The 20931-nt window shown below is 44.7% G+C and overlaps 1 protein-coding gene across 1 annotated transcript in view; it reads left to right on the top strand.

Moving 5' to 3' along the window:
- Positions 1-20931, top strand: part of ITGAV (integrin subunit alpha V) — a 70726-nt gene that overhangs the window by 23645 nt on the left and 26150 nt on the right. The window contains exons 3-17 of the mRNA XM_035133482.2: positions 2544-2635; positions 4189-4303; positions 7296-7357; positions 8535-8580; positions 10062-10187; positions 11315-11359; positions 11698-11741; positions 12075-12131; positions 12738-12790; positions 14761-14969; positions 16188-16379; positions 17394-17439; positions 18199-18306; positions 19744-19802; positions 20470-20624. Of these exons, the coding sequence (XP_034989373.1) occupies positions 2544-2635; positions 4189-4303; positions 7296-7357; positions 8535-8580; positions 10062-10187; positions 11315-11359; positions 11698-11741; positions 12075-12131; positions 12738-12790; positions 14761-14969; positions 16188-16379; positions 17394-17439; positions 18199-18306; positions 19744-19802; positions 20470-20624 (1409 nt within the window). The remainder of the gene's footprint in view (positions 1-2543; positions 2636-4188; positions 4304-7295; positions 7358-8534; positions 8581-10061; positions 10188-11314; positions 11360-11697; positions 11742-12074; positions 12132-12737; positions 12791-14760; positions 14970-16187; positions 16380-17393; positions 17440-18198; positions 18307-19743; positions 19803-20469; positions 20625-20931) is intronic.

Raw genomic sequence — 20931 nt, 5'->3', positions numbered from 1 at the left:
CATGGCTCTCTTGGTTTAGTGAGAACCATGATAAATGGTGCTTGCATAACCTTTGGAAATGGCCTTGCTTTGGGCTGTATTCTGGCAAGGCCATCTTCATGGACAGATGCAATACTGCGGCCCTATTCTTTGAGAATATCCCACAGAATATTATGTGGTTTGTGTCCAGAGAAATGTGAACACAGCTTGGCTAATGGAGCAGTGCCAGAATTTGTCAACAAGGCTCTGGAGCAGGTGAGATCTTCTCAACTCTAGCCAGTCTTGGCTTCAGAATGGTTTGGGGACAAAAATTGACTTGATCACCCTGGTGGATGACATAGAGCAGGGTGGGAAGTGCAGTGTTGTTAGTCAAAAACTAATCTTTTGAGATAGATTACAAAATTTTAAGCTGATGTAGCTGGTGAGTCACGCAAACATCTGCCTTGTTGGCCAAGCCTGGGGGTAGGGTGCAGGTTCTGGAAATATTTATTGGCCCTCTTGATGTTTTCAAAAGATACTGTGAATGCAGAGTTCAACAGGCCTATCAAGGTCCTATATTTATTCCTTTTCATTGGGAAAAGTGGTGATCGTTAACCCCTGCCTGAGCCATTTATCATCCTTCAGCAGCAACTAAGGAAAGTTGGAAGGTTTCACAATCTGTCTCCTAAACTGGGTAGATTCTGGTTGGACTGTTATGAGAACACACTCCCTTTAGGGTGAAACCATAGTTCAGTGGTAGCACAGCACGTGCTTTGTTTGTCAAATTCAACCCCTGGCATCTCCTGTTAAAAGAATCAGGTAGTATATGATGTGAAATACCTCTGCCAGAGACCCTAGAGGGTTCCCTAGTGGATGAGAAACCTGGTACGCTTCAGATGGGATTGTAACTCCTATCATCCTTGACTATTGGCCATGCTGTCTGTCTGGGACTGGTGGAAGGTGGAGTCCAGTACCACCTGAACGTTCCCCACCCCTTCCTTAGAGAGACATTTACATGAGAGTAAACAGTATTGGTGTAGTTACAGGTAGGTAGCCATGTTGGTCTGACACAGTCAAAATAAAAATAAAAAATCCTTCCAGTAGCAACCTTAAGAGACCAACTAAGTTTGTCATAAGTGTGCATGCACACGAAAGCTCATACCTATGACAAACTTAGTTGGTCTCTAAGGTGCTACTGGAAGGATTTTTTTATTTTCAGTATTGCTGTAGATTAGTGTGTCCTAAACCTGGGCCTCCAGCTGTTTTCAGACTATAATTTCCATCATTCCTGACCACTGGTCTTGCTTGTTAGGGATTATGAGAGTTGTAGTCCAAAAACAGCTGGAGACCCAAGTTTGGGAACACTGGTGTAGATGACCAAATAGTCTAATCTAGTATAAGACATTTTCCTGTGTTCCCAGCATGGTGATCAAGTTATGAGGGTCACTTCAACCAAGATAATGAGGACCTTTAGACTGGAGCCATATCCTCATCTCATGGAGACCTTGTCCATTAACACTGGTCCCAGACAGCTGGGCACAGCTTCTAAGGTGCCATTCTGTCTTTGAGAAGATGCAAGTCTTTTAACAGATACCATTCTTTTCAATAGGTGATTCAGGTCTTTGTAATCTAGTAGGCTGACAATGGGCAAGATTATCACTTTTGATGAATGAATGCATGCTTCCTTGGTGTGTGAATGAGCCAACTCAAACACCACAGATAGGAGAACTTCAAACAGTTTTGCAAATGCTTCAGGTAGAGTAGCCCTTCTTCACACATGTGAATAAGCACACTAAGCTCTGCCACCTCCACCACACCTGGCAGCCATCCCCATTGCCTTTCACAAGCTGGAGGGTGAATTGCACAATTTAGACCTCTAGATTCTAAAGCACACAGAGAGCCTCTGTAAGTGCAGGAAGTTTGCTCTGCACCTTGAGGGTGGAGACCTAGCACTCTTGCTGTTCCTTTTCATGTGTTTAATCAACATAAGTGGAATGCTTGAATAGGGTCACATGCGCACCATACATTTAAAACACATGGGTACCACTTTAACCGTCATGGCTTCCCCCGGAGAATCTTGGGAACTGTAGTTTAGCTCTTGCAGTGCTAAAATTCCCAGCACCTTTGACAAACTATAGTTCCCATGATCCTTTGGGGGAAGCCATGTGCTTTAAAGGTGTGGTGTGGATATGGCTTGGGCTCCTGTTTTTCAGTGGAACCTATTCAGTGCATTGCAAGACATCAAGGGTAGAGTAATCAAGTCAGGGGAAAGCTCTCTTTGATATGGATGGCACCAACGTTAAGGAACTTCCTGTGACAGCTGAAGACGCACTTATTTGGTCAGGGCTTTGCTGGGTGTTAATGCTGTGTAGCCTTTTTGTTAATTCTGATTTTAGATCTGCTGGGATGGCGTGAAAACGAATCTTGTAAACAATTTTAAAAAGTGAGGCATGGATACATGTGTAACTCAGTGCAAGGGACAAGCCTGCTTCAGACATTATAGAACTCATTGAAGTGTTCAGATGTTGCAACATTGGAATGTCGTTTTCATAGCTCCGTGCGGGGGTTGTTTGTTTGTCTTCTAGGCAACAGAGATTTTGCGAAAAACGATCCTCTGGAATTCAAGTCCCACCAATGGTTTGGCGCATCGGTGAGATCTAAAGATAACAAAATTTTGGTAAGCCTTCATTTTCATTTTATTGCATGCCGTTATCATATTTATTTATGAGTCGATCAGCCAATCAAATTGATTGATAGGTGTATCAATTAAGGTCTTCGTATGCCACCCACTCATAAGAGAGTGGAATCAGCAAGGTAACTCCAATGTACAAAAAAATCTGCAGAATTGTTTGGAGGAGGGACAGAACCCACTCAGACTGTCCCATGGGATGTTGAGAGACTGAGGGGAGGCAGCCTGTCTGATAGGTCACTTCCTGATTCAAATGGAGAAGATGTCCATAGACATCAATAGAGAAATTAAAGAATTGGGGGAGCAGGGGACCCAAAGAAGCCCAACAGAGACTTGGGATGCTCAGTGGGCCTAAAAAAGACAGACTCACTATATGATTGTGGTGGTGGAAAGCAGGGTGTTCCCAGACAGATGGCATGGAGCAACTGGAACCCTCAGCAGAAGCACTCCACGCTGCAGCATTTTGTTGCCGTGCCGCATCTGTATATACTAACAGTGATCTCTGTGAGAGCCCGTTCTTACACAGCCAAAACAGCACCATTCACACATAAAGAGGGCAACATCAACAGGTTTGGAGGAATTCAAAGGCCCCAAAATAGGTTGCATTTTTCAGCTATGTTATAGCACAGAGACAGTTGACGTGCCCTCCAGATGTTGCTGGACTCCAGCTCCCAGTATCCCTAACCAATTGACGGTGGTGTCTTGGGCTGATGGGAGTTGGAGTTCAACAATATATGTAGGGTACCATAGTTTGACAGATCTTTGTGCACTCCCTGGCCTTTAGATAGATAGAGCTCCTCCAGCTGCCCAGCACCTTACTGCACAGTCAATGAGCACCCATTCCTTCAAGCGTTTGCTTGAATCATTTGAGCACCTCCATGCAGCAGCTGCTTAACTGAGCTACAGTGTGGTGTAGTGGTTAAGAGCGTTAGACTCGTAATCTGGGGAACCGGGTTCGCTTCCCCACTCCTCCACATGCAGCTGCTGGGTGACCTTGGGCTAGTCACACTTCTTTGAAGTCTCTCAGCCCCACCCACCTCACAGGGTGTCTGTTGTGGGGGAGGAAAGGAAAGGAGATTGTTAGCCACTTTGAGACTCCTTCGGGTAGTGATAAAGCGGGATATCAAATCCAAACTCTTCTTCTTCTACAGGCTGAGGCAGATGCTGACACAGCCTTGGTGCTTGGGTGGTGCCAGGAAATTAATGGCTAGGGCGCCCTGAAAGTTAGCTGACGTGAGGAAGTTTTTGCTTGCATCATTTCTTTCCCTTCCCTTCTTGTTGTTATTTTTGGCGAAACTTCAGCCAAATCACTTTGCGAAGCCCCTCATTTGCCTTCAGCAGACTGAGAGACTTTGCTTAAGCTGCAGACAAGGCAGACATCCCCCTTTCTATGGTTTGGCTGAGTTGGTGTGAGGCAAGCATCTTTTCGAAAGCATTCCCTCCCCCTCCCCCCATTGATTCGCAACCTCTCACTGCACCGTGTATAATGGTGGACTCTTAAAAAGAGCTTTCTAAATGCTGCCATTTTGCGTCCCCCGCAGGCGTGTGCCCCATTGTACCACTGGAGAACGGAACAGAAAGCAGAGAGGGAACCTGTGGGAACATGTTATCTTCACAACGGGTCCAGAGCTTTTGAATACGCTCCCTGCAGGTCAAGTATGTGGAGAATGTCTTGCTATTGTAATTACAGCCCTGACTCTATTTTCTGTGTGCTGTCGTGTTATAAGCACAACTTTAAGGTGTGTGTGGAAGAAACACACCCACACCCTCATCTTTGCAACAGTGGTTTAAGGCAGCGTTTGGGGGCCCAAGGGGAATATATAGAAATCTAAGAAACTCTTGCGGGCACCACAAAATGAAAAACTGGCGATGATCAGAACCCTTCTCCCACAAAATAACAGGAAAAACTCCTAGACACACTCCAAAACAAATACAACACAAAAGCAAAGAAAGCAGGCCACCCCCTCCCCAAATACACAACCAACGAAACAAACAAAAAGTTTTTTAAAGGGGGTATCTGAGAATGCTATGGTGTCACATTGGTGGTCTTAGAACTAGGGTGTGTGGTCATACAAAAACAAAACCTGCGAGACAATAGGATCCTCTGCAGATCCGTTGAATGCTCAGTCTGGTTCCAAATTTCACAGCACGTAGAAATTTCGTAGTGATCTGAAGATAGAAGTGGAAATATGATGATATGGTGATTCTCTCATTTTTAATGTGGAGTCACTGCGATGGGACTGTGGCAAATGACTGGGAAGAAGGCTAAGGGGCAAATGACGTGTGACATTATATGTGTGGTTTGGCACTGTATCTTAAAAACAACAACTGTAAATGGCAGCCACTGCTGAAGGCTAGTCATGACCTTGGTGTGTACTGAAAAGAACAAACCACAGGGGTACTAGGACCACTCCTCCACCCTAAAAAAAAAACCAACCCGTTTTTTGGCAAGGTAGGAAAGTTTTTACAATCAGGAGAATAAATGTTTAGATGCTTTCTTGCAAAATAACAATAGCGAGCCCCTTGCCTATGTATGTAGGCAACTAGTATGTAACAACTAGTAGGTCTTAGAAAAGGTTACTGGTCTGTATGTAGAATATGTGTTGTTGTTTTTTACACAAGGAAACACCCAACAATATGTTCCAGTAACAGATACGTCATACAGAGCTGCTGATCATGTAGCTTGGCTCCAACAGCTGGGATGTGAGCTGCATCCTGTTTGGGCAGAACAATCTACTACAGCCCCTATGACTTTCCAAGTAAGCTGGAACAGCAAACTTGGATATCCAGCCGGTTTTGTTAAAAAAGGGGGGAACCCAGTAGGTCCAAATTACTTCCAAACTAGAACAGATGCATTTAGTCCATCCCCAGTGGGGATCAAAATTAACCCTCCACCCCTGTGTGCACATGCATACAATCTATTTAAGTAGCAAGAGCCCAGAGAGGGAGAGTGCATTCCAGAATCAATCCCAGGATCAAAGGGGCACGGAATGCCCTAAGTGAAATGCACATTCTGTTGTACACCTCGATACCCATAAGAGACTGTTAGCATTTCTGTTATAAAGCTCTGTATTCAGAGGGATTAACCACATCATAAAAAAATCCTCCTTGGGCTGCCTTGTGGCATGCGAGAGATTAGCTCTGGAATTCCCTTTCTTTTCCTGTTTTAAAGGCAGGCGACATCTCAAAGCTGTTTGTAGGTTGCTGATCTGTAAACAGAGAAGAAAAGCAGCATATACTTGCCATGCCAGATTTCGCACTTAACGTGTTTAGAAACAGGCAGCGCACTTTGAATCAATTGTGTTAGCCTTAACAATAGTGGGGAGGGGGGAGGGATATTCTGTTCTGACCAGCGTAGGTCAGGCCTGCACAGATTATGAGACCCAAAGCCAAATGAACCGTATCAGCAGACCAGAGCCCCACTAAACCTCTTTGTGCTGCCTGGCTGGACTGAGTTTTAAAAAGGGGGGTGGTGGGGAATGGCTAAGCCACAATGGCAGGGCACAATACACATTGCATCTGGTGTGACTGGGCAGAGCTCCCCTTCTGATACTGGTGCTCATTGCAGCTTTCCTTTCTTGCAGGGGATTGGATGGTCCTTAGGGTCCCTTCCAACTCTACAGTTCTATGGGTCTGGGGTGGAGTTGCCACATTGGGTTGGGCAAAATACAGGACAGGACAGGCAAAATAAAGTATGCACTGGGGTGGGGATTGGGGGGCACACACAGTTCCATGACACCAAATCCTCTCTTCCCCCACACTCCTTGTGGAGTGGGGTTCCCTACATTCTGCCTCCTGACTCCCTCACCACCCGGGCTCCGTTCTTCCCCTCGGCTCACATAGGCAGGCAAGGCCATCAGGGGTAGACGGCCAGCTCTCAGGGCGACTTGAGCCACAGCTCGAGCCTCTCGCCCATGCTGGCGTCGGAAGACACTCAAGTGGGGAGGGGGAGAGGAGAGGTCAGGGTGGTGTAGGGGGCCAAGGGGCAACAGACCCACACCATGCGAGACTGGTGGGCAGTGGCTGAGGAGGAGCACCAGTGAGAGAGAAGGAAGGAAAGGCAAGGGAGGGAGAGGAGGTCCCCCCCTAGCCCCTTCTTTCTATTCTCGCTCACTATTTGTGGCGAAGGGAGGACACTCAGGAGAACCTCTCACACCTGCTTGCTTGCTCAACTGCTGCACAACAGCCCTGTAGTACTTCCAGCTGGGTCCCAAGATACGGTACTTGCTGCCACCAAAAATAAGCCAGAGCATTGTGGCTCTAAAAACTGGACTAATCCTAGCCTAGCCATTAAAGATAATACTACTAGTCTACATATGAGTAGGCAGTGAGGATGTTCAGCTTCCTGGTGATATAGGAGCCCACCTGCACGGGCAGCTCAGCTTTTTAAAGGCTCTCCCTTTTGAGGAAATGACCTCTGACTCTTTCTGGCCAATGGGGAGCCAGCGCCAGTTTGCCAGGTAGGGCATCTCCCAGGTAAGTGCCTTTAGTACCTTTTTTTCCCTTTGTTTGAAGAGAACAAGAGGAAGTTACGTGACAGCTTGGCTTAGAGCAGTGATTGGTCCATATCAGGGTCTTTCTTGACTCTATTATGCACAGGGATTTGTGTTAAACCATCTATTGTTTCCCATTTCTCTTGTTCTCACAGCAAACATTGACGCTGAAGGACAGGGCTTTTGTCAAGGTGGATTCAGCATTGACTTTACTCAGGTAGGGAAGCTATAACTCTATGTCTTCCTTTTTTCAGTACCTGACAGCAAAGGAGAAAGAGTCTGTAGAAATCAATTCTATAAAGGCATATCTGTCAGATCAGCTTTTCAAGGGGCTTCTTACACTTCACTCCTGTTGGCTTAGATTTATACATCTGGAAGTAGCCTGCTAGACAGAAATCTTTTATTCAGCTCAGGCTTTCAAAGGGCATGTGAGCAAGTCAGGGAAGAATAGGAATTAATAAGAAGGAGATGCTATCTCTCCTACTGGGTTAATTCTGCTACAGAATATAACAATGTATTTAAGAATTTTCATTTGCCTTTGTCTTTTAACAACACTAATTAGTCTAAAAATCAGAATATATACACTGTATTGGTGTCTGTCATTATTTCCCTGTGCAACAACAGTTGCAGATTCTTAAAACAGGGATAGGGGAACTGTGGCATTTCAGGTGTTGCTAAACTACAACTCCCATCATTCCCAACCACTGGCCATGCCGATAGGAGTTGGGAGTCCAACGACAATTGAAAAGCCACAGCTTCTCCATCTCTGACTTAAAGAACGGAACCTCCACACGCAAAAGCAGCATACCTGATTACCGGATAATGGAGGGGGAAAAGAAACAAACAGGAATGGTTTTTGCTATCAACCCCAGCCAGCACAGCCAATGGTGAGGGATGACGGGAAGTTGTAGTTCTCAACATCCGGAGGGCATTGGGTTGGATAGCGATTTAAAGAGTTTTGTAGGGCACTGAATACAATTACCTGGTTTGGATACAGCGCTAAACCATAGTTTAGTGTTACAGGAACAAGCCTGCTGGAACCTTAAGGTTCAACACCCCCTCTCCATTTCTGAGGCATGCCAGAGGAGGAGGAAGCCTCCGTTTCCTGGTTTAGACTAGCCACAGTTTCTCAATATGTCCAAACTAGGAACTGCGGTTAGGTTATTTTTTTTGTACTAAATCGTGTTTATGGTTTGCATTCAGAGGGGGATGGGGAGGAGATTGCTTAAGTATGGAATGTTAAGGTAATTGTGAGGGAGTGTAGAATGGCAGTTGGTGGGAATTTGAGCAGTCCAGGCCAAAGGGGTCCCTGTCCCCTGCCTTAGATGTTACAAGAAAAGAAACTTGCGTATTTTTTTGCCCAGCCTTACTTTTTCCTTCCACTCTTACCCTAGGGAGATAGAGTACTTCTTGGAGGACCTGGAAGTTTTTACTGGCAAGGTGAGACACGGCTGACCATTAAAAAGCTGACCATTCTATTTAATCTTCTGCTGTCCTCTTAAGGACACTACAAAATAAACCATATGCAACAAGTTTCCTTTCTGGCAAGGTTAATTGAAGAGGGGATGATTTTGAGTGGAGAAGTGGTGACTGTTGCTGTCTGCTGTTTCTCTGCTTCAAACTGTCCCTCCCAGTTGCATTTCCTATTGCAGGTTTCCTGACCCTCACAAGACTTTACCTTTGCCAGGGGCCCAGGTCAAAGACCCATTTTGGCGCCCCACACACAAGCATTTGCATACACACAGAGAGAGGTCGGCAGCCTCAGTGACGCCCCTCTGGAGGCTTCATCTAGGGCAAAAACCCAGCTTGCCCCCCATAGCTACGGCACTGCCTTTGCAAACATTTATTTGGAATCCTGTGAGGATGAAAAGCAGCTGTGGGGCATTTGGAGTAATAGAAGGGAAAAGGGCCAAGCATCTCCCCTGGCTGTGTTTCTGCTCAAATCCTAAAGTGGCTTTTTCTGGGATGGAGCAGGGTGGATTCCATTGGGGTTTGGTTATACATATTTGCATGTAATGTGTGGTTAGCTCTTGGTTCTTCATGTTGTTGATGAATTAAATGAAAGCTTAAAAGGTAAAGGTAAATGACCCCTGACATTTAAGTCCAGTTGCGAACGCCTCTGGGGTTGCGGCGCTCATCTTGCTTTACTGGCTGAGGGAGCCAACGTTTCTCCGCAGGCAGTTTTTCCAGGTCATGTGGCCAGCATGACTAAGCCGCTTCCGGCGAAACCAGAGCAGCGCACAGAAACACCGTTTACCTTCCCACCGGAGTGGTACCTATTTATCTACTTGCACTTTGACGTGCTTTCGAACTGCTAGGTTGGCAGGAGCTGGGACCGAACAATGGGAGCTCACCCCGTCGTGGGGATTCGAACCGCCAACCTTCCGATCGGCAAGCCCAAGGCTCAGTGGTTTACACCACAGCGCCACCCGCTTATGCTGCAATAAATATGTTGGGGTTTGATTGGACTAAGTTGTTACTTGTTAGGAATGAGTTCTGCTCACTCAATGGGTCTCCCCTCCTCCTTAACCCACAACCCTGGAATCTGCTTCAGGGGATTGGGAGGAACCCCCAGAACAGGTTTAGGGGGAGCAGAAGAGGCAAACTCCCATCATGTGAGTGCACCTCATTCCCCATGTGCATAACCCACTTTGTGCTATGCTGAAGTCCACCCTCCCTCTTCAAAGCACCACAAGATTCTTTGTATTATTTTAACGCAACAGATTAATGTGTCTATCATTATAGAATCTTTCTCCTCAGTAACTATCAATTTAATAAAGAAGTTGCGTCAAGGTGCTTATTTTTACTCTGAGCTCCTTGCTTCCGTTTGTCTTTTTCTAATGTGAACTAGGAGACTGCAAATATCGTCTAATAGCTCCGTCTGTGTTTTTATGTCTCCTCTTCTACTTGGTACCCAACAGGCCAGCTCATTTCTGATAAAGTGGCTGAGATTGTGTCAAAATACAACCCCAAAGTCTACACTACCAAGTATGACAGCCAGTTAGCAACGCGGTCGGCTAATGCTGAATTCGATGACAGCTACTTGGGTAGGTTACTTGAGAGTAAAACACTAGTAAAAATTGTGTTCCTAGTAAGACTGAGCCTGAGGTTCTTCATACCTCCCTCCCCATCCAGTGATATTAGTGAAAGCTAGTGACAGGCAGATGCCAAAATGCCCCTGGGAATGATAGTATGGCCTGGGTGGTTCACCCATAATGCTAAGCAATTGTTTAAGCCATGGTTTGCAAAACAAACCACGAGTTAATGATGAACTGTGCCACAGATGATCAGGTAAACCATGGCTTGTTTCTCCAAAGTTTGTTTTGCTTTCTAGCTGCTCTTGCCTCACACGTTGGTGGTTTGGTGAGTTTCTAGGGCAGAGCTTTCCAAACTTTTCATATTGGTGACACACTTTTTAGACATGCATCATTTCGCAACACAATTTTACTAGCAAACCAGAGGTTAAACCAGGGTTCCCAAACTAAGGCCCGGGGGCCGGATGCGGCCCAATCGCCTTCTAAATCCGCCCCGCGGACAGTCCGGGAATCAGCATGTTTTTACATGAGTAGAATGTGCTCTTTTATTTAAAATGCATCTCTGGGTTATTTGTGGGGCCTGCCTGGTGTTTTTACAAGAGTAGAATGTGTCCTTTTATTTAAAATGCATCTCTGGGTTATTTGTGGGGCATAGGAATTCATTCATATATATTTTTTCAAAATATAGTTCGGCCCCCCCACAAGGTCTGAGGGACAGTGGACTGGCCCCCTGCTGAAAAAGTTTGCTGATCCCTGGGTTAAACTCACCCCTTTCCACAACACCTACACACTGCAGCTGACACACTAATGTGTCGCGACACACAGTTTGGAAAGCTTTGTTCTTTGTTTCCAACCTTTTTGAGTCCATGGCTCCCTTAACCAACTACGTTCATTCTGCAGCACCCCCGAGGGGCTTACCCCTCAGTTATGTCACCCCTTGCCTGCAAAGCTGCAAGCCTCTCTTTTCCCTGGTCTCTGAGCCACCAACACTTCCTTCCCCCTCCCCATCAAGCAAAAGTAGGAGGATTGGATTAGCTAATTAGGATGGCTTAAACATAAGCAGCCTCTTGATGTTTATTTAAGGTTGTAATAGGTCATGTGCATTGATAAGTCATGATTACCCCTTTCATGTTTGACAGGTTATTCAGTAGCTGTGGGAGATTTCAGCCATGATGGCATAGAAGGTATGGCCTATTAACTTTTGCCCCCTCTTTGGTAAGATTTTGCTTGCCCCGCCTCCATTATTGATTGCCAATATCTTACCTCTCATCCCTGTTTTGCGAGTCTTTGGTCAATTTTAAGCACTCTTTAGTAGGGACTGTGGGGCTTCTGCACAGCTCCTAGCTTACCACAGGACCTAGTTAAGCCTACAGTCTTGCAGCTCATTGCTAGAGCCTAGAGGATAAAGTCAAGAGTCCTTACCTATGTGAAACTATTGGCAGAATGGCGGCCTAAATGGAAAATGTCTCTGGAGGTCATTGACTAGTATTCATATAGGTCATGTTGTCTTTCTTATTTTCAGATTTTGTTTCTGGGGTCCCAAGAGCAGCAAGAACTTTGGGCATGGTAAGGAACTTACATAATACAGTGGTACCTTGGTTTAAGTACAGAATTGGTTCCGGAAGTCTGTACTTAACCTGAAGCGTACTTAACCTGAAGCGATCGTTCCCATTGAAAGTAATGGAAAGTGGATTAATCTGTTCCAGACGGGTCCGCAGAGTACTCAACCTGAAGCGTACTTAACCCGAAGTATGAGTGTAATTGGTTCTGGAAGTCCGTACTTAACCTGAAGCGTACTTAAACGGAGGTATGACTGTATACTTTTAACAGCTGGTATTATCCCAGCAACTTCTAAAATATTGTGCAGTGCAGATGTTAAGTTATATCTTTTTCATGCAGGTTTCTATTTATAATGGAGAGACCATGGCGTCCATGTATAACTTTACTGGAGAGCAGGTATGGTTTTCTCTGCATTGTTTTAATTTACATTATCAGTCTTTGGTTAGTGGAATCTAGATGTTATAAATTCACAAAGTTACCTACAGCAAAACAGAGAAGGTGGATTTAGGAGTTGTTTTAAGAACAGGGAAACATAACCACAAGCAATCTACCCCTGATCACATCAGTTTGAACTGGCAGCATATATGGTTGTTGACCAAGTGTGCCTGAAATCCACGGGATTATTTTTAAATAAAGAGCTGCTCTTTGGTTAGAGAAATCCTCTCTCTTGATTAATTATAGGGGGGGGCATCTTTTAGCTTAAAGGGACCACATGGCAGTTGTGGGTGGAGCCAGAGGCAAAAGTGGGAGGAGTAATCCAAAACCTTTAAGGAATGCATAGCAAGGGACCTTTTTAAAACAATTTTTTTAAAAAGAAAACCTTTATTATAAGAAAGAAATAATGTTCCAAAGTAACATATACAGTACAGCTAAGCACATCCCAGATGCAAGTGAGGAGAAGCAAGGGAGTTTTTATCGAGGGGGCAGTCACTAATTCCGAAATATCTTTACTGAAGTATTTACATAAAATGCAACATTTTTCTGTTTAATCTTGTCTCCCAGATGGCTGCATATTTTGGATATTCTGTAGCTGCCACAGATATCAATGGGGATGAGTAAGTGATGCTTTTTTCATTCTTCCTGGAAATAATTGCTTGCCTTAAAAAAAAAATCTTGTTTAGGATAAAAATAGAAGATTTGAAAAGAGTAATTGAAAGCTAATGACACACACAGATTTTCTTCTTCTGGCTTGTTCTGCTAGGGTCCCTGCATGCATCTTATCTGAAGTGCTTGGTATATAAATCTCTAAACATTTCACGCATGACTTAATTGTCCTGTGAAGACATTATACATAGTACAGCTATGAATCCCTCGAGAGTGGCGTGCTTGTAATTCTAGAGGTTCCTAAGCACAGATCTTGTCTCATCATCCCTTTCTCCCATGCAACTCCCTCAATTCTTTATCTCTCTTCTTCCTTTATTTTCCCTTTCCTCCCCTCTCATTCCTTGCATTAGGTATATCTGACAGATGCCCTTTTGAATGACACAGCTCAGTTTGTGGGAAAGATTAGCTGATTTTCTTTTAAATCATACTGTGTGATGACACATTTAAATGTCTTCTGGCATTCTAATTGCTCTCGGTCTCTTTAGGCAGAACATTTTGGGTTATATCCATGGTTACTCATACTCAGAGCAGATCCCCCGAAATTAATGGACATGATTAACTTAGGCCCAGTAATTTAAACGAGTCTACACACATATAAAAAAATCTACACACATATTAAAAAAACACTTTGAATTTTTTTAAATGTTTTTGAAAAATATATTGAATTTGACATAGCTCGCCATCACCACCTAGTGTCACATTTGTATAATGCACTTTACAACGTTTTGTTTGCAGCTGTATAGCTGAGTCCTAAGTAGAATTTAGCTGGCTACAACCCGTTGGCTATGCTGCATATATGGTTAAGCTTTTCTGCCACCCCACCCTACAGGAAAGTGACCCCTCCAGAACGCCATTCCAGAAAAACGCTACAGGCTGTCACTGGAGGGAAACTGGCAAAGCCCACATACCCCTTAAATGTGTGGGTGAATGGGTTCTGTGCATGCACACAGGACTTTTGGCATCTTCACTTTTATAAATTATTAAGCCAAAGGAACAAAACTAAGAACTTACAGTGGGTATGATCTGCTCAGCATTAGGCACCTGCAATTTTCATAGTTTTCAAACCACCAAACCTTTGAATCTTAAAAGTAATTCACTTGGCTAGATTGCAGCTGTCGGTGATGTGAACCTAATAGTTCATAGAATCATAGCGTTGGAAGAGACCACAAGGGCCATCCAGTCCAACCACCTGCCAAGCAGGAAACACCATCAAAGCATTATTGACATATGGCTGTCAAGCCTCTGCTTAAAGACCTCCAAAGAAAGAGACTCCACCACACTCCTTGGCAGCAAATTCCACTGCCGAACAGTTCTTACTGTCAGGAAGTTCGTCCTAATGTTTAGGTTGAATCTTCTTTCTTGTAGTTTTAATCCATTGCTCCATGTCTGCATTCTCTGGAGCAGCAGAAAACAACTTTTCTCCCTCCTCTACATGACATCCTTTTATATATTTGAACATGGCTATCATATCACCCCTTAGTGATATGTTCTAAGAATTTAGTTCTAAGAATGTTTCTAGACAGGTGTTTATTGTAGGACTGGGGTTCCTCACGCATGCACATACCGGTATTTTTCAGGATCCACATTACATTGTTGCTATCAAAATGTCAGCTCATATTTCTTTCCCTTTTAATCTGGATTTAAGAACATAAAAATAGTCTGCTGGATCAGGCCAATGGCCCATCTAGTCCAGCATCCTGTTCTCACAGTGGCCAACCAGGTGCTTGAACAGAATATGGGCAGAACATGAGCACAAAAGCACTTGTGGGAGAAAATATAATAAGTTGAAGAAACCTTTTTGCCAGTGACCCGTTTGTGATATCTCTCTGACCAAGTTGTGCTCATATGGAAGCACCTTAAACGTGGGGATTTTTGCAGTGACTGAAATACTTGATCTCTTCCCCTTTCTCTTCTTCTTCAGTTACGCAGATCTACTCATAGGAGCCCCACTCTTTATGGATCGTGGTTCTGATGGCAAACTTCTGGAAGTGGGACAAGTTTCTGTTTATCTCCAACATGCCTCTGGAGGTTTTCAGAGTCAGGCCGTGAAGCTGCATGGCTTTGAGGTTTTTGCAAGGTTCAGCAGTTCAATTGCACCTCTGGGAGATCTCGATCAGGATGGCTTCAATGGTAAAGCGTTGGGTCATTGGGAGGAATTCAATATTACCCTGTTTTGATCATTCTGTCAACACAAGCGTCTCTACTTGTGAGATGGAAGAATCCCCCCTCTCCTCCTCCCCTACATAACGTTTTCTGGTGGGTTCTCCTGACCCTACAGAGTGGATTTGGCAAAGCCTATACAGAAACTTCCTCTCCACCCCAAGGCCTCTAACCTTTACATTTCAGACCTACACCAGACAGTCTTTACACTTGAAATACAATTTATTTCGGAGCATTATTGAGTTTCCGCGGCAGAGATCCCTGCGCAAGCTGAACCTTTTTGAGGAGGCTCAAACACTCATTGACTCAGAGGTATTTGCCTCATATTGCTGAGTCCATCCCAGTCAACCGCATGCTGCGAAACTGAATAGGCAGATAAAAGTCCACAGATCTGAACAGAATACAAAGCCTCCCACTCAGTGGAAGCTAGTCCATTAGGGACGCGGGTCGCTCTGTGGTCTAAACCACTGAGCCTCTTGGGCTTGCTGATTGGAAGGTCAGCGATTCAAATCCCCATGACGGAGTGAGCTCCTGTTGCTCTGTCCCAGCTCCTGCCAACCTAGCAGTTCGAAAGCACACCAGTGCAAGTAGATAAATAGGTACCACTGCGGCAGAAAGGTAAACGGCATTTCCGCGCGCTCTGGTTTCTGTCACGGTGTCCCGTTGCGCCAGAAGTGGTTTAGTCATGCTGGCCACACGACCCAGAAAGCTGTCTGTGGACAAATGCCAGCTCCCTTGGCTTGAAAGCAAGTTGAGTGCCACAGCCCCATAGTTGCCTTAACCATCCAGGGGTCCTTTATCAAGGGAACCTTTTAGTCCATTAGGACAAATGGAGCACTGTTGCACCAACCTGAGCCTGACCTCATTCAGCCATTCACCACGTTCCAGCCTTCCTCCTTACAACCAACTCAGGGATGGAACAGTCACCTTCCTCTTCCTTAGTCTCTGTGCTGCTTTTGCAGAACTCAACAGGGAGAGGGAGAGGGACAAAACTGGAAATAGTGGTCTCTGCGTGTTATTGGCTCAGGCTCCACCTATCATTGGTGGCCCTGACTTTTGCCAATGGTCATCAGCCAGCAATACTCCTACTGGACTCATATGTGTTACTGCAGAATTATTGGGAGTGTATATTTTGATTTCTTTCTATTTGGATATGCTAAATATTCTTTTTGTTGTTGTTGCTTGTAGACATTGCAGTTGCTGCCCCTTATGGTGGAGAAGACAAGAAAGGGCTGGTTTACATCTACAATGGGAGAGCTACAGGTTTGAATGGGATGCCATCTCAGGTCCTTGAAGGACAATGGGCCTCTGAGACAATGCCACCAAGCTTTGGATACTCACTGAAAGGAGCTACCGACGTGGACAAAAATGGCTACCCAGGTGATCTTTCATAATAGCAATCCTGTATCTTGTAAACTAATCCAACATTTATTTCACAGGGAGGAGCCCAATGCAGAACTGCATAAGAAAAAGAGATTTCATGGGGTTTTGATCTTTACTAGGGATGAATAGATTCGCTCAGTTCTGCTCTGTTAGCATCCTGACATTATGATATCTCTTGGATTCTACACCATTTGTATTCTGGAATGAATTTCAGATTTCAGAATATCTGCAATTTCAGAATAAATAAAAAATCCTTCCAGTAGCACCTTAGAGACCAACTAAGTTTATCATTGGTATGAGTTTTCATGTGCATCCGCAATTCTTCAGCAGCTTTTCTTCACGAAAGCTCCTACCAATGACAAACTTAGTTGGTCTCTAAGGTGCTTATTTTGTTTCGACTACGGCAGACCAACACGGCTACCTACCTGCAATTTCAGAATATTTGCAAAATCCCCACCATTTGTTCTCCTGTGGAAATATAGTGGAATTAAGAAATAAAATAAACAACATCACTTTAACAAAGTTTTATATATTAAAGAAAACACCCCATAAACCTTAGCACTTCCAAAATTGAAGAAAGAAAAATAATAATTTCAGGAATATTTGGGGGAAGGAGGAAGTGTTTCTTTTCATTTTTCTATTTGCTTTTGATATGTTTATGACTGGATCTAGGCAGGAAAAGGAGCAAAAATTCTCTGTTCAATCAGCTTGCAAAATCCCAAAAACATCTATCTAGAAGAATAATGGACATCAACCATTAGAGTTTGTGTAAACATGTCTAGCAAAGCAGCTCCTTAAAATCTAAGACAGAATCCAGCAGATTTAGGTTCCATAAGCACCCCCAATCTTTACCCTTCTGCATCCACGTTTAAATGTTTACCTGCTTGCTCTTTCAGGAAAAGCACTTGCTCCTAATTAATGTACTGGAGACCTGTTGCTAATCAGAGAATTGTGTAACATTCAAAAAAAAGTCTCAAATCTAAAAACGATATTATTTTATTCTATTTACAGACTTGATTGTAGGTGCTTTTGGTGCTGACAAAGTTGCCTTATACAGGTAAGTGCTCAAAATTAAGTCAGAGCGGAAAAGCCCAATGGTATTTGCATTTTACTGAGGAGTGAAGTTTGCTTCACTGTTAGAGGCGTTGCCTTTTTCTAGCGTCATGGTCTCCACAGGAATATCAGGGTGAGGAATGGTTCCCTCCTTGCTCAATGGCCTGCAAACAAGGGGCACAATGTCCTGTTCTCTGGGTGTTCTGTTATTTCCTCCACGTTGCACACAGCTACCTCCATGCATGTTAACGTCTGGCCAGCAGCTGAGCTTAGCAGCAGCTACCATCCTGGGGTTTAGTCATAAGAACTAGGCTGCAATCACAAATCTGGGTTTAAGCAGCATGAGTGGTTTGCAATCAGCCGGTTTGCAATCATAATCCCTGATCCATAGGACTCAGTGGACATTCTGCCTGTAGGTCTCCAGTGAGCTTCACCTGTGGAGGAGCTCTCCCACCATGAAGGCTCCACTGCAGCATTGGAAAGCGCAGCAATAGAGGAAACACCACTGCCAGGGGTGTTCAAACTGGGAGTAGCTACTATGAGGTCACTACTACAGTAGTGGGGCAGTGCAGGCTGGCCAGTCTGTTCCCTGCAAAAGGGCCCAATCAGGACCCCAGGCTGATGCAGATGTAGCAGATAATCCACCAACCCCAGTTAGGACAAGTCTACTCAGAGGTAGGCCCCACTTAGCCTAAAAAAAGAGGACAAGGCGGTTCTTTCATGCAGTAACCCTGTTTTCCTTACCATTTGGTTCTTTTCAAAGGGCACGGCCAGTCATTACAGTCATTGCTGGGCTAGAGGTCACCCCAACCATTCTAAATCCGGAAGACAAATCCTGTGAACTGAATGAAAATCGCCAGAAGGTTTCTTGGTAAGATGACTCGTTTGCACTTTGAAATGGAATCTCGAAATGGATTGGGAGCCTCTTGAGTCAATCAAAGGAGGCCATGAGAGACAAGGGGCAAAGGGAATGTGTCCCCCCACATTTCCTGGCCTTATCCAAGGGAGCAAAGGGCACAATTTCCTCCTCGGCGAGGTCCATAGCCTGTGGATGCTCCAAAGAAGCAAGCATATACAGTGGTGCCTCGACTTACGAATTTAATCCGTTCCAAAGGCGCCTTCGTACGTCGAAAAATTCGTAAGTCGAAAAGCGCCTTTGGAAATGCGATTTCCCATAGGAATGCGTTGGAAACGGAAAAATTCGCAAGTCGAAGCAACCCTATCTAAAAATTCGTAAGTCAAAAAATCCCTATCTAAAACCGCTGTGGTTTCCTTTCGGATGTCGAGACATTCGTAAGCGCATGGCCATTTGCCCCATTCGTAAGTCGAAAAATTTGGTTGTCGAGTCGTTCGTAAGTTGAGGTACCACTCTGTACAAATCCTTCCTCGCTGTTTTTTTTTTAAAAAAGGTCAAAGGTTCTTCCCAGGTGGGAAACTTAAGTGGATTCATTGTGTAATGTTATACGGTCCCATTTGAAGCATGGACAGCTATTCTAATCCCTTTCCAGAAGCAGGAAGAGCCTATCAACAGAACTAGCTAAATGGAAGGGTGGAAATCTGTTCACCCCATTGGGAGAATGTGCTCTAGCAGTCCCTGCCTCCATGGACAAGTCCTGGGAGGATGTGGAAAGGAAGTGAGTTGCTTGTGCTTCGTGTCTAGTCAACTCTTTTGAATGGCCAACATAGTTCTTGCACTCCTCCAAGTGCAATTTTGTTGGAAACTCCATTTTGCCTTTATAAGAGTGAGGTCCGACCTTACCATTAGGTGGGGGAGACATACCAGTAATGGGCAGCAACAATGAGGTGTTGAGGAACATAGCTGTGTGTGCTACACAGCCTGCCCTGCACACACACACACACACACACACACACACACACACACACACACACACGCTAGCCTACTGCCTTCAGATGTAGTGCTGAAATGTTAAACTGGCAATTTAGTTGGCCTAAGTACATGGAATTTGGAAAGCTTCTACCTCAGGCAGCAAAAAGTCTTGGACCAGCCCTAATAAGAGCTCAGTTATAGCAGTAAAATCTTACCAAAATAGATAAACTAAGCTCTTAAGAAAGTATATTTAATAACCAGGAGCTGAAGGAAGCAGTGGAGGGAACTTTTTAAAGTTTCTTTAAACCCAACAACACCGACCAAGGAATCTGCACATGCAACTAGATCTTATTAACAGTCATGAAAGGGTAGGTCTGGAAGCCACTACTGTACTGTACTTCTGCTAATCAATAGATGCGGCTTGACCTTCAGGTGCAAAATATGTTTTGTTTTTAAATGTTTTCTAATTTCCCCCAACAGTTTTAAAGTAAAGTTCTGCTTAAAAGCGGATGGCAAAGGAAGTCTTCCCAGGGACCTCAGTAAGTTCCTCAGTAGATTTACTTACCATACACTTCGGTTCTCCTCATATTGTCAACAGACGTTCAGTGACAATAATTTAAATTGTCAAACTTCTTTGGCTTTTCAAAGCCCCGCTGGTATCAGACATGTGCAAAACCCGTGCCCCTTTTAAATCTTCTGGCTCAGACTTCACACCGTTGTTCTTCTCAATGTATAAAACGTTCCTCTGCAGAGGAAAAACTATTTTGCATTTAGAAAAAGCAAGTATGTTGGGATAAGGCTAGGCTAGAATGTACCACCTCGTGTCTGGTCTGTGAGAACAAGGCCTAGCAGCAGCCACTAAGGGATTGTAACACTAATAGGAGACATGCTGGGACGCTAAGAGACAGGAATGGAACATCCCCACTGAGCAACAGCTAATCTAGGAGACCTGAGGCAGCAGTGGAAACAGAGAGCAATGAGAGTCAGCTGGCAGAACTGGGTAGAGGTACGGGTGCTGATGTTAGCAGCCTGTGCTGGCAGTCTTAGTCATCACCCCCATTCCTGGATGGTCCTGATTCTCTCGGCCACTGCTCAGCCACAGCATCTCTTCCAGCTTAAGCATCCTGCCTTGCCAGCGGCTGCTGCAGTAAGGCACGGCAAGACGTGAGCATTGCTTGACTAAATTGCCTTTTCCTTTGGTGGCAGCTTTCCATGTGGAGCTGCTGTTGGACAAACTGAAGCAAAAAGGTGCCATCAGGAGGGCGCTGTTTCTCCACAGCAGGCAGCCGGTCCACTCGAAGAACATGACTGTCCCCAGAGGGGGTCGAATGAGCTGTGAAGAACTTCAGGCCTTTTTAAGGGTAAGAGTCATACAAGGCTGCAACCCACCCACCTCCTGCCTTCTTGCTATATGTAGGGTTAACGTTATTGATGTCCGGAATCGGGGAGAGCCCTATCTGGAGTGCCAGGAATCGAACTTGGAACTTTCTGCATGCAAAGCAAGATGCTCTGCCTCATGGCTACAGCCCGTCTCTTTTCTCCAAAAGAATTTACAAATGGCTGCCTCTTATTTGCTTGTTGTTGTTGTTTAATTCCATCCAATATTGTTTCCATTAAAGCGGTAGATAGCCACAAGCCTTCGTAGTAGATGTTTGATTGAATTCCATT

Source organism: Zootoca vivipara, chromosome 1, assembly GCF_963506605.1.
Source record: "Zootoca vivipara chromosome 1, rZooViv1.1, whole genome shotgun sequence".
NCBI lineage: Eukaryota > Metazoa > Chordata > Lepidosauria > Squamata > Lacertidae > Zootoca > Zootoca vivipara.
Note: the sequence above shows the minus strand (reverse complement) of the source record. Positions and strands in the feature narration are given on the sequence as shown.